The following is a 12,915-nucleotide window of genomic DNA, read 5'->3' on the forward strand; positions in this document are numbered from 1 at the left end:
AATAAATTAATTAATTAATTTAATAAAAACGATATTTTTTTTATTCCAAAAACTAATAAAAATGTTTTAAACTAGCTGAAAAAAAAAAATATAATATATATATATATATATATATATATATATATATATATATATATATATATATATATATATATATATATATATATATTTACTTATTATTTCATAATATATTTTAACATTTATTTCAGCTAGTTTCCAAGGCTTAATTTTTTCATTTTCATTTAGTTTCAATGAAAAGAGCTAAAATGACTAAAACTTATAAAGGAAAATTAATATATATGTTAGTTTTAGATTTTATTTCAATGTCTGTATAGTTTTGGTAAATTTTTATTTATTAGTTTTAGCTATTTTAGTAAATGAAAAGTACTAAAATAAGTAAAACTAATAAATACAAATTTATAAAAATCCAAAACTAACTTTTTTTAATTATAAACAACAGAATAAACACTTGAAGATAAATTAAAGTGAAAGCAGAAAAAGATATATATATTAAATTAAATTCAAAATATTAGCAAAGACATCAAATGACACTGTCTTACACTGAGATCAGCATTTGCTTGTCGTTTTAGAGCTGAAGATTTAGTCAGAAAAGTTATGAATTTATTGTCAGATTTGGGCGTCAGGGCATCTAGTGCTGTGGCACACTGTCTGTTTAACTCTGGTTTGTGTCTGAGCTCATTCCTTCAGTTCTCCAGATAATCAAACACATGAAAACACAGGCCTGAGGAGGAGGAAATCAGCCGTTTGAGTCTGAGAAAACACACATTAGAGCTGTTTGCTAAACTGTATCCTTAGTTAAATCAGCCTCCGAAGATCTGCAGGCTGTTCTGTTTATTTTGCTAAATACAGACGATTATACAGCTAGATTAAATACCATTTTATTATTTGCATTCTGCATGTTGTTTTTTCAGCTTTTTTTCCAGTTCTGCTATAGCTTTGTTTTTTTTCCTGAATTTGTTTCAGTACTTGTTAAAAGAGAAGGAAAATGGGGAAATCTTCTTGATGACAGAATAAACAATGCATCCATCATCAGTATTTCAGGAAAAGTATGAATGCAGGAACCAGTTTCTACGTGAATTCTGAACCCAATTTAAACTATATCGAATACATCGATGATTTATTCAAATGATCAAAAGTGCATTTTTAATGTTACAATGTTTCAGATAAATGCTGTTCTTTTGAACTTTCTGTTCATTGTGCAGCACAACTGTGTTCAACCTTGATAATAATCAGAAATGTTTCTTGAGCAGTAAATCATCATATTTTAATGTGATCATGTGACACTGAAGACTGGAGGAATGATGCTGAAAATTCAGCTGTGCATCACAGAAATAAATTACAGTTTAACAGAGATTAACACAGAAAACTGATTTTTTTTAATTCTAATAATATTTCAAAATTTTTACTGTATTGTTGATCATAAAAATGCAGTCTTGGTGAGCAGAAGAGACAAAAACATCATTATTATGATTACAAATTTCTGAATATAGTGTTTAGGAATTTTTGCACGATTCTTTGGCTTGTGTAGCTGGAGTTTGACTACTTATAATAAAAACAGTATTTTGTCCATTAAAGGAGTATTAAATGCCAGTGAAGCTTAGATATAAACACCTCATTGTTCTACTTCAGCGTTTTTTCAAGACGTCTTGGCTGGTGGCTGTGGGATTTTTACATGAGAAAAGACGGGAAGAAAAGAAAAGTTGTGGCTGTTGATTCGAGGAATGAGTGTGAGCTGATGGTCATGTGATCTGTGAGGTGTGTGTGTGTTAATGAGGGTCATTCAGTCCAGCCTTGTGTGTGTGTGTGTGTGTGTGTGTGTGAGTTTTAGATGGAAGAAACTCATTGTGTTTTTGAGATTCCTAATGAAGTTTTGCAGACAGGAAGTTAAATGTGTTTCAGATGTTGAGTGCAGTGACCGTCTGTTCATTAACACTGATGTAGACCAATAATAATCAGATTATGAGCTCATAACTGTGCCTTATTAACAGAAGGTTAGTGTATATCTGCATTATATCAGTAAGAATCGCTCTTGGTCTCAGTTTCAGACACTAGGCACTCTTTCTGTCTGAACGGCTGGTTGTTGGTCAGAATGATTTGTAAAGTGATCTCTATCCTCCTCCGTGACTGATGTCTCAAACACACCTCAAGTTAGTTATTGTCTTTCATATTTCTCATAAAACTTCCCAACTCCTGCGAGTTTCTGTGGCTGGCTGAAGGTTTAATGACCTGATTGAGCCAGAGAAATACATTTTATCAGCATTTGAGGAATTTGGAAATGTTACATTTGAGCGTGCAACAATGTAGCGCTGGAGGTCATGAGGTCGTGACCTCACGTGACACGGAATGACCTAAATACTTCATATAAATACAGTGTGATTAATAAAGCAGACGTTCTGATTTTGTCAACACTGATTTTAATTTTGTTTTCCTTTACACTAATAATTATAACTTCTTGTTTTATTTGCAACTCAGAAAAATCGATTTGAAAGCGAATGACCTCAGAGTTTACAGACATGAACTACAGCCCAAAAAATGTTTGTGCTGTAATGTATAATATCCCTGTTGTGTTGTGTGTTCAGGAGATCACGCTGACGGAAGGCAGTAAAATTTTCGGCACGTGGAAGAATCCCCCGCCTCCGGTCTACATGGAGTTCTTCATGTTCAACCTCACCAACCCTGACGAGTTTCTGGAAGGAAAAGCCAAACCTCATGTTACTACAATGGGGCCGTACACCTACAGGTACATCACCTGAACACACAGACGGCTCGGTTTTCATATTCATTTTAATAATTTATCTTAAAATATAAAAACATTTTTAAATGTAACATTTGCTGGAAACTGACACCCAAGTTTACTTCAGTTAGATCTGCTACCTTGCAGATGTTGATCATCTTTACTGAAGAATTATGTGTGCATTATTAAATACAGTTACAGCTGAAGCCGTTTTCATGCTCTCCTCACTTCTGAGGGATCATTTATGTCACACCCTAAACAAATATCAAAGTCTGTGTCGTAACACTCTCTCACTCCAAGAAGACACTTCAACAGGAATCAATACGCTCTTGAAACATCAGATGTTTAACCAAAGAGAGTGAAACACAAAATAACTTTCATGCATATATCAAGTATTATGCTCCACATTATGCTTATATTTTTTTCTACTGTACAATTATCATTTGCAATATACAACCATTTGTGCCTCATTTCCTCTTTGCACTGCCATATTTTTTATTTAAAAGTTCTTTTATTGGTTTCTTGCTCATTTAGTTGTCTCCTGGAGTCAGGCTCGTAATGCCAATAAAAGTCAATCTAGTTGTGTTATTTCTGCTCAACTGAACTGTGTTTTGTTCTTCTTCTGTAACTCTAACTCGTTCCAGAGAGTTCAGGCCCAAACACAACGTGTCATTTGTTCACAACGGGACGAAGGTTGCTGCTTACACAGCTAAGATTTTCGTCTTTGAGCCTGAGAAATCAGTTGGAGACCCGAACGTGGATCTGGTGACGACGGTGAACATCCCAGCGGTGGTGAGTGTGTGTGTGTGTGTGTGTGTGTGTGTGTGTGTGTGTGTGTGTGTGTGTGTGTTTATTTTCCAGTTGATCTGAGTCTGGTTTCCTCAAACAGGCCGTGATGAATCGGATCAAAGGTGCAGGATTCTGGGTCTCCTCGGGATTCTCCATGTTCATGGGCTCCATCGGCACCAAAATGTCCATGACACACACGGTGCAGGAGCTGCTCTGGGGCTTCAAAGACCCCTTACTCACCCGACTGAAAACCATTAGACCAGATACGGATGAATACTTCGGTCTCATGCTGCATGTGAGTCTCAGATCAGACACGTATCTGTGGATCCTTCTGCAGTAACATGTCACACACACACACACGGGTAGACTTATAGCATTTTAATAATTTCTTATTTTTATAAATATATATTTGATTTATTTTATAAAATAAATTATAATGTTTACAACATTAAAATATATTTAACATTTTTGTCAACAGATAATAAAAAACTGAATGACCACAATATATTTTTGGAGTACATTTATCATTTAACCACATAACATTTACATTTTATTGAATTGTCTTGGGCTTAATTAAAAGAAGGAAAAAAACGTAATTGATTCTAAAATACTATATATACATATATATATATATATATATATATATATATATATATATATATTAGTATTTTAGAATTAATTACATTTTTTATTTGAAAACTTAGAAAGAACTTCTGAACTACTTTTAGTTTAAAGGAGTTTGCTTGAACTAGAGATATTCCTAAAAATCTGTAATATATATATATATATATATATATATATATATATATATATACATATATATATATATATATATATATATATATATATATATATATATATATATATATATATATATATATATATATATATATTTACATTTCCACATGCTGTTGCAAAAATGATCTTAACTGCAGGAACAATTTTTTATTTTTATTTTGTATCACTGAAGTCTTTAATGCTAATAAATAAATAAAAAACATTAATAATTGTTAGAGAATAATGCAAAATGCTGCCAAACAACAATAATAATAATATGTTTTATTTCAAAAACCTAAAGACGCTAATAACAGATAGAATACAACATATGAACAGCCAAACATATATGCAATATACAAGATAAGTTACAAAACAAGCAAAGAACAGAAATTAAGGTAAGCAATCAGTTGAGCACCACTGTAAATAAGTGAGTTTTGAGGGCAAGGACATAGTGGAGAATTAGTTCGGAAAGTTAAGAAGGTGCTAAACCATGAAAACTAAAACAGGAATCTTAAACTGAGGTGACACGGAGCCACATATACTAACATACTCAGATCTATTATTCTGTACATGAATGTATGTGTGTGTTTATCAGCTGTTCTTGTGTTGTCAGAAAAATGGCAGCGATGATGGTGAGTTTGTGTATCACACTGGAGAGCAGAACTACCTGGACTTCGGCCGCATTTACACCTGGAAGGGAGAAAAGTAAAGTCCCAGATTCTCCTGAATGTCCTGTTTAATGAAGCAGAGCTGGAGAAGATTGACTTCATGTGCTTTGTGTCTCAGGATGGTGTCCTTCTGGAAAACCAACCAGAGTAACATGATCAACGGCACTGATGGCAGCTCCTTCCACCCGTTCCTGACCAAAGAAGAGCGGCTCAACGTCTTCACCCCTGACCTCTGCAGGTAGCGGCCCTCGTTTGCATTCATGCACTCAGCAGACATTAAGGAGCCAACAATATCTACACAGTGTCAGGTTATTAGACAGCTATCAGTGCTTCCATAGTATTTTTGCTGAGATTGCATGAGGTTAATTTCTTTATTTAACCAGGTTAAAAACTCATTGAGTTTAAAAGCTCTTTTGCAAGAGTGACCTGGCCAAGAAAGCAGCAACAAATAACATATGTTTATATCACTATATATTTATATCACACAGCTATATATTTATATCACTTCGCATTTGGAATGTTATCACATAAATTAGGAAAATAAAGGGAAAAAAAATCGGTCCTAGAACAGACCCTTGAGGGACACCTTTGGAAAGTGACAAAATAGATGAAGTATAGACTTTTAAATATAGTTGGCAAACCATTTAATGGTATTTTTAGAGATTAAGACATGTTATGACTTAGAAATTTGCATGCAATGGTTTTTCTTCTGCTTGTTTTGCGATCACATCTTTAGTAATGTTGGCGTAATAAACATAGACGAAGCCCATCAAAGTTTTAATAGAAAAAAGACTTTCAGACAGTCCTTATCTCTGCCGAACAGCAGCTAAAAGCGGCTCCAGTTGTGCAGCACGAGAGAGACTGAAAATGATGTATTACAGAAAAACATTGTCTATTTCGTGTAAAACTTGAACAGATTACAACAGGTAGCTGTCAGCTGAGTGGATATTAATAATATCGTTAACAGTTGTCGTTTAGAATCGATACTGATTTGGCTTCTTGTTATAAGGATCTTTAGTCAATGCTGTTCTGTTAATGTGTGAACTTAATGTGTGAGTATCAACCTTAAAATTCTGCCAGATTCATAATGAATAAAAAATAAAGTTGTGGTGCTCTTTAATGTGGCATGAGTGATCTTAAAAAAATACTTGGCACTTGTCAACCCTGTCAGAGTACAGCTGTGGCAACATGAGTTCTTGTGCTAACACTGATTTGTGAAAGAGCACATTTCTGTCAAATTCAGTTTCATTAAAAAGCTGAGCCTTTGTACAGGATGACTTTTGAATCTTTTGTGAACTCCTGGGATGTTGTTCTCATGTGTGCGTGGCTCTGCCGTACCTGAGGTTATTTCTGAAGGCTGATCTCATTGTGTGTTTGGCAGCACATGTGTTTTCTGTTTTGTCCTGATAAGAAGAGAGCTATAAATCACACACCATCCGGACATTTAGAACATGCCACAATATAATGAAGAATAAAAAAGACATCTGTTTAAGTCGTTCCACGGGAACATCTTGAAATTCATCCTGAGTACATATTTTTAGAATTTATATTTGATTATATATACATATATTATACATATACATTCCATATAAATTATATATATATATATATATATATATATATATATATATATATATATATATATATATATATATATATATATATATATTAAACTAACATTCAGTTTTTAATATTTTCAGTTTAATTTTTGTAATATTAGTTTTATGTGCCTTACTCATTTCATTTAGTTTTTGTTCTTTTTAAATATTACCATTTAAGATAACTTCATTTCGTTTTCATTTTAGATCCATTTTTTACATTTATTTCCATTTAGTCATTTTAGTGCTTTAACTTAAACTTACTTTATTTATTTAAAATATTTTTGTTTATTTTTTTTAACACTTCCAGATTTTAATGTTTAAGTCCTTCTACTGTATATACATGTGCATTGTTACATGTGCACACACTATCAAAAAACAACAGTTGCTTATTTATGGAATATTTCTACCAGAAGTATCATTATTGTCATAGACTATTATTTTCATACAATAATGACAATGTTTTAGGTCAAATGTCTTTTTAAGGTCAGTTTGGCTGTTTTTAGATCATCAGGAGCTGAACTGATGATGATTTTGAACAGTTGGTGGACGCCTGTAGCTCTGCATAACTGAGTCTCAAGTTCCCTTTTAAAAGCACTGTATGTGGAAATGCAGAAGTTCTGCTGAAATCGGCATGAAATTGGAACAAAGGTCTGAACTTCACGAATCCCTGCCTGACATTAGCGTTTGCGGCAGACTCAGACTCAGTGTGGAAACAGAACTTTCATCTAATTCTTCGTAATATCACTACAGAAATAGAATGGGGTGATGGGATTTTACAATATCCATGCAGTTTTAAGCAAGACAATAAATTACTGTAGAGCTCACAACTGGATACTTTACACGTGTTAATCAAAGCAGTTTTTTTTATTACTTTGACTTTTTTGTGAATAAATACTTTCATGAATACTCAATGTATTATCAAAAATTTATTATTTAATTATTTTATTTTTTATTTGAAGTAATGAGGTTCAGTTTTTATTTTCCCATCAGTATGTCAACGTTTTGGTACCTGTTCCTTTAACTAAAAAATAAAAATATATATAAAGTGAAGCTGAGTTTTGGATTTCCCCTCTAACTTGTATGTTAAAGAGATTTTAAATCTATATTTAAAGGTATAATCTATTATCAGTTAGTTAATTTGTATAACATTTGAATTTTATTTTTAATTCATTAAGTATAATATGGTTCAGTGTTTATTTTTTGTATGTTTAATTTTGGTAATATTTTAGTCATATTTTTTTAATTTACATTATCAATTATTTATTAAATTATTTAACATTTCAAATGTTTTTTGGGAACTGCGCTTTGGATATGTCAGCTGATGATGTAAGGCGAGTGATGCACACTGTTATTTTTATATTCTATATAATATGTGTTCTTGTTGTGCTTTGACCTTTCACCTGAAGTCCAGTTGACCTGTCCGTCTAACTCTAGGGTTTATTTTCAATGGGAACTCTGCCCTAAACCGCCCGTCTTTGTTCGGTGAGGAAAGAATCCCATGTGTTCTGGAATGAGCTGGAGCCACACATGGTTTCACGAGAGCAGACTCCAACCCTGGAATGTTTTCAAATCACTTTCAACCTAGTTGAACATGAGCAGCGGACCCTTGGGTTATTGTGCTGGTGGGGACAGCTGTCCTTGTCCTTTTCCTCTGACTCCTCACCCAGATTTTTAAGGGAAAGGCGGCTGCAAGAATGGCTCATGTAACCTTTGTACATGGTTTAATCAGGCTGGGGTCAGTCTGGGAAACTAATTTCCCCTAAAATTACTGAACACTTTTCTTGTAACTGAAAAGCAGGTTTCTGAACGCCTCCTGAACACTTTATAGTGAACACAAGCTTGTTTGAGCATCCTGGGGTCAAAAGTCACGTTCAGGGTCACATTTGCCAGGTTAATCAGAATCTGTTGTGCAACATATGTGTTAAACATGTAGTTACCTGCGCAAAAGATGATATTTGATGGATCTTCTGCAGGTCCATCCACATGCGCTTTGAGAAGGAGGTGGAGCTGAAGGGCATCCCAGCATACCGCTTCACGCCGCCCCGGGACACGCTGGCCAGCGGGAAGAACAACCCGGAAAATGAGGGATTCTGTGTGACACCAAATAAATGCCTGGATGATGGTGTGCTGGATGTGTCTGTGTGTCGGAATGGTGAGGTGCTGCATACATACATACATACATGCATAATACATGCAAGAACACACACAACTTGCATATATATTATCTAATAAAAATGAAAGATTAAAGCAATCTCAGTTAATATAATGCTTAAATTAATTGAATTCTAATTTCATTTAATTATTCATTTAATTGTATACTTTAATTATTGCTTGTTGTATTTTTTAGGAAGTTTCGATGCAGTTGCTAGGGCATTCTGAGAGTTTTAGGCTGTTGCTATAGAGTTGCTAGTGTGTACTGACTGTTTAGGGTGTTGCTATGCAGTTGCTAGTGTGTTCTGAGTGTTTAAGACTGTTGCTATGCAGTTGCTAGTGTGTTCTGAGTGTTTAAAACTGTTGCTATGCAGTTGCTAGTGTGTTCTGAGTGTTTAAGACTGTTGCTATGCAGTTGCTAGTGTGTTCAGAGTGTTTAAAACTGTTGCTATGCAGTTGCTAGTGTGTTCTGAGTGTTTAAAACTGTTGCTATGCAGTTGCTAGTGTGTTCTGAGTGTTTAAGACTGTTGCTATGTAGTTGCTAGTGTGTTCTGAGTGTTTAAAACTGTTGCTATGCAGTTGCTAGTGTGTTCTGAGTGTTTAAGACTGTTGCTATGCAGTTGCTAGTGTGTTTTTAGTGTTTAAGACTGTTGCTATGCAGTTGCTAGGGCATTCTGAGAGTTTTAGGCTGTTGCTATAGAGTTGCTAGTGTGTACTGACTGTTTAGGGTGTTGCTATGCAGTTACTAGTGTGTTCTGAGTGTTTAAGACTGTTGCTATGCAGTTGCTAGTGTGTTCTGAGTGTTTAAAATTGTTGCTATGCAGTTGCTAGTGTGTTCTGAGTGTTTAAAACTGTTGCTATGCAGTTGCTAGTGTGTTCTGAGTGTTTAAGACTGTTGCTATGCAGTTGCTAGTGTGTTTTTAGTGTTTAAGACTGTTGCTATGCAGTTGCTAGTGTGTTCAGAGTCTTTTAGGATGTTGCTATGCAGTTGGTAGTGTATTCTGAATGTTTTAGGGTGTTGCTATGCAGTTGCTAGTGTTTTCCGAGTGTTTAAGACTGTTGCTATGCAGTTGCTAGTGTGTTCAGAGTGTTTTAGACTGTTGCTATGCAGTTGCTAGTGTGTTCAAAGTCTTTTAGGGTGTTGCTATGCAGTTGGTAGTGTGTTCTGAGTGTTTAAGACTGTTGCTATGCAGTTGCTAGTGTGTTCCGAGTGTTTAAGACTGTTGTTATGGAATTTCTCTGGTGTTTGAATGTTGTTAGGCTGTTTCTATGGAGTTTTTAGGGTGTTCTGAGAGTTTTGGGCAGTTGCTATGTAGTTTGAACATTTTTAAGCTGTTGCTATGCAAATTCTACCGTGTTCCACATGTTTTAGTCTGTTTCTATGCAGTTGCTAGGGTGTTATTAGGTTGTGGTCATGCTCTCTATGGTTATCGAATGTTTAGGCTGTTGCTATGCAGTAACTAGGGTTTTCTCAGAGTTTTGGGCAGTTGCAAGGGTTTTTCAGTGTTTTAAACCTGTTGCTAGGGTGTTATGAGTGTTCTAGTCTGTTGCTATGCAGTTTCTATGAAATTTTAACTGTTTTTAAGCTGTTGCAAATTAATGTTGTTTTTTTTTGCCACTTTCTGCCTGACTAGACTTTTTTCAGATTTAAGTGAATTCTGGGTATTATTTTGATCCATAAAGTGAAACACACACAAAATATCTGCTGACCTTCCTCTCAGCTCTGTGTTTGTGTTTTATGGTTTTCTGTCATGCTGTGCTCATGTGAGCTTCAACACACGATTAAAACATTGCCAAAGCATTTGAGCGCTTGCATATTACAGGTGTATGGAATAACACACACACACACACACACACATACACACAGACACACACTCAAGACTGTGTGCTGCCAAACACGAGGCCTGGAAAACTCTCACCTCTGTCCCAGTAACACAGGAGTCAGTGTTATTCGCGGCTACTCCTGAATGTTTTCATGCTCAAGGTCAGAGTTTCCTTCATCTTCTCATGATAGCTAGAGCCTCTTTAATGTCACGACAGGATGAACCTCCTCATCTCTCAGGGGGGTCGTTTCGGAGAAGGCATTGTTACGACAATGTGTGTAGGAGACGTCATTTCTGTTGTTATACAACTGAAAACATTCATAATGACTGTTGTTCTATGAGTTTGTAGTACATTCCTTTATCTGACAAGGTCACTGACTTGTTAATGAAAGAAGTGTGTAAAACAGTATGTGCGGCAGGATGATGAATGCTTGCAAACAGAGTTTACTATTTTTTTTAATTTGTTGATTAGTTTTTTTTAAGAAGTCTCTTCTGCTCATCAATATGCATTAAAAACAAAAAACAGTAAAAACAGTAATATTGTGAAGTATTATTTAAATAGCTGCTTTCTACAAATATATATTAAAATGTTTTAATTTAATTATGAATTTAATGTGATCATCATTTCATACATTATTTAATTAATACTTGTTTAAAATAATAATAATAATCATGTTAAAGTCATTTTTTACCATGATGTACAGTATTTTACTGAAAATTGAAAGTCATGAAAATAATTTTTACAATCTTAATAGTACTACAAAAACATTCAGTTTTCTTTATGCAGTATACAATATCAGGGTAATAAAAAAAAACTAAATAATTATGCATGAACTAGTCAAATGAAAGCCTTGATTGCACTTTGGAGCAAAGCTTCAGAAATGCAGCATTGTAAAAACTAAAAACACATCTCTTCTATCTTTATTTGACCCTATAACTCTAGCTCTATCGATTCTAATTATATTCTTTAAAAACTTGCCCCTTTTAGCCTTGGACTCTATTCATTTACTAACTGCTTGTTTTCTTAAAAAAAAAAACACTAGCTTTATTTATTCATTTATTTTTTTGTATTCTTTTTGTTTGTTTTTTATTTATTTTACAATTAACAAAAGCAAAAAAGGCCTCTAACACAAGCTTGTTTTGTATTTAATAGAAAAAAAGCCTTGCTATGTGTACCGCATTGAGCTAACTGAGACTTGTCACAACACTTACATAATTATTGCCCTTTTCTTAGTTTTGATTGCTTCTATTGTCCTTTGGATAAAAGCATCAGGTAAAAGGCTAAATGTAATTGTTGTTGTTTTGTGTCTCAGGTGCTCCTGTCGTCGTGTCTTTCCCTCACTTTCATCTGGGCGATGAGAAGTATGCCCAAGCTATCGATGGCATTTCTCCGGTGCATGAGCATCATCAGACCTTTCTGGATCTGAACCCTGTAAGATATGTTGTGATATGATAAGACACTTTGAAGTGTTGCGTTCTTTAATGTATTTTTTCCTGTCTGAAGTATTTTTGTGACATAATTGGTTTGATTGCTGCAGTCTGGCTCAGATTTCTGACTTTTTTTCCTCAGACTATGGGAGTGCCTGTTCGTGCCATGAAACGAGCCCAGTTCAACATTCAACTCGATAGAGTTAGTGGCTTTCCGTGAGTGATGCTTTCCTGTTAGATATATTTAATTAGGCCGTGTTGGTAAGCAGCCATGAGTGTGAGTGTATGTTCTATAGTTTTAAAGCTGAAGGTCTTTGTCCTTTGTTTCCTCAGGTTGACCAGGAATCTCAATAACACCATCTTTCCCATCTTGTTTCTGAATGAGGTCAGAAGAGTGTCGGAAGTTTCCCCTGAACGGGATGATTTAGTAACCGATGTTTTCTTTTGTGGAACTGAAGGTTTTCTGATGTTTTTCAGTCTGTGGTGATTGACGACGCTTCAGCGGCGAGGATTCAGAAGCTGCTGCTGATCGTGACTCTAGTGTCTCATTTCCCGCTCATCCTCGTATCTCTGGGAGTCATTCTGGTGCTTGTCTCCATCATCCTCGCCATTCGCTTCTATGAGAACAAGGTAATAGCAACCACCCAGGACACCCTAGAAACTGCCTAGTAACACCCTAGCAACTTTGGATTTCTCATTTCCCCAGAACACACTAGCAATTGCCTAGCAACCACCCAGAACACCCTAGCAACCGCCTAATAACACCCTAGCAACTTTGGTTTTCTCATTTCCCCTGAACACACTAGAAATTGCCTAGCAACCACCCAGAACCGCCTAGTAACACCCTAGCAACTTTGGTTTTCTCATTTCCCCAGGACGCACTAGCAATTGCCTAGCAACCACCCACAACACCCTAGCAACCG

At 35.0% G+C, this 12,915-nt stretch overlaps 1 protein-coding gene across 2 annotated transcripts in view; it reads left to right on the plus strand.

Moving 5' to 3' along the window:
- The window catches only part of scarb2b (scavenger receptor class B, member 2b), a 59,598-nt gene that overhangs the window by 2,155 nt on the left and 44,528 nt on the right, over positions 1-12,915 (plus strand). For both annotated transcript variants that reach the window (XR_008149107.1, XM_052536774.1), the window contains exons 2-11: positions 2,601-2,761; positions 3,400-3,547; positions 3,645-3,839; positions 4,935-5,026; positions 5,108-5,227; positions 8,564-8,742; positions 11,878-11,996; positions 12,135-12,208; positions 12,326-12,377; positions 12,470-12,622. Coding sequence is in view for 1 of the 2 variants with exons in the window: in XM_052536774.1 (XP_052392734.1) it covers positions 2,601-2,761; positions 3,400-3,547; positions 3,645-3,839; positions 4,935-5,026; positions 5,108-5,227; positions 8,564-8,742; positions 11,878-11,996; positions 12,135-12,208; positions 12,326-12,377; positions 12,470-12,622 (1,293 nt within the window). In the remaining variant the exon portion in view is untranslated. The remainder of the gene's footprint in view (positions 1-2,600; positions 2,762-3,399; positions 3,548-3,644; positions 3,840-4,934; positions 5,027-5,107; positions 5,228-8,563; positions 8,743-11,877; positions 11,997-12,134; positions 12,209-12,325; positions 12,378-12,469; positions 12,623-12,915) is intronic.

The sequence above is a fragment of the Carassius gibelio genome, chromosome A21 (assembly GCF_023724105.1).
Source record: "Carassius gibelio isolate Cgi1373 ecotype wild population from Czech Republic chromosome A21, carGib1.2-hapl.c, whole genome shotgun sequence".
NCBI lineage: Eukaryota > Metazoa > Chordata > Actinopteri > Cypriniformes > Cyprinidae > Carassius > Carassius gibelio.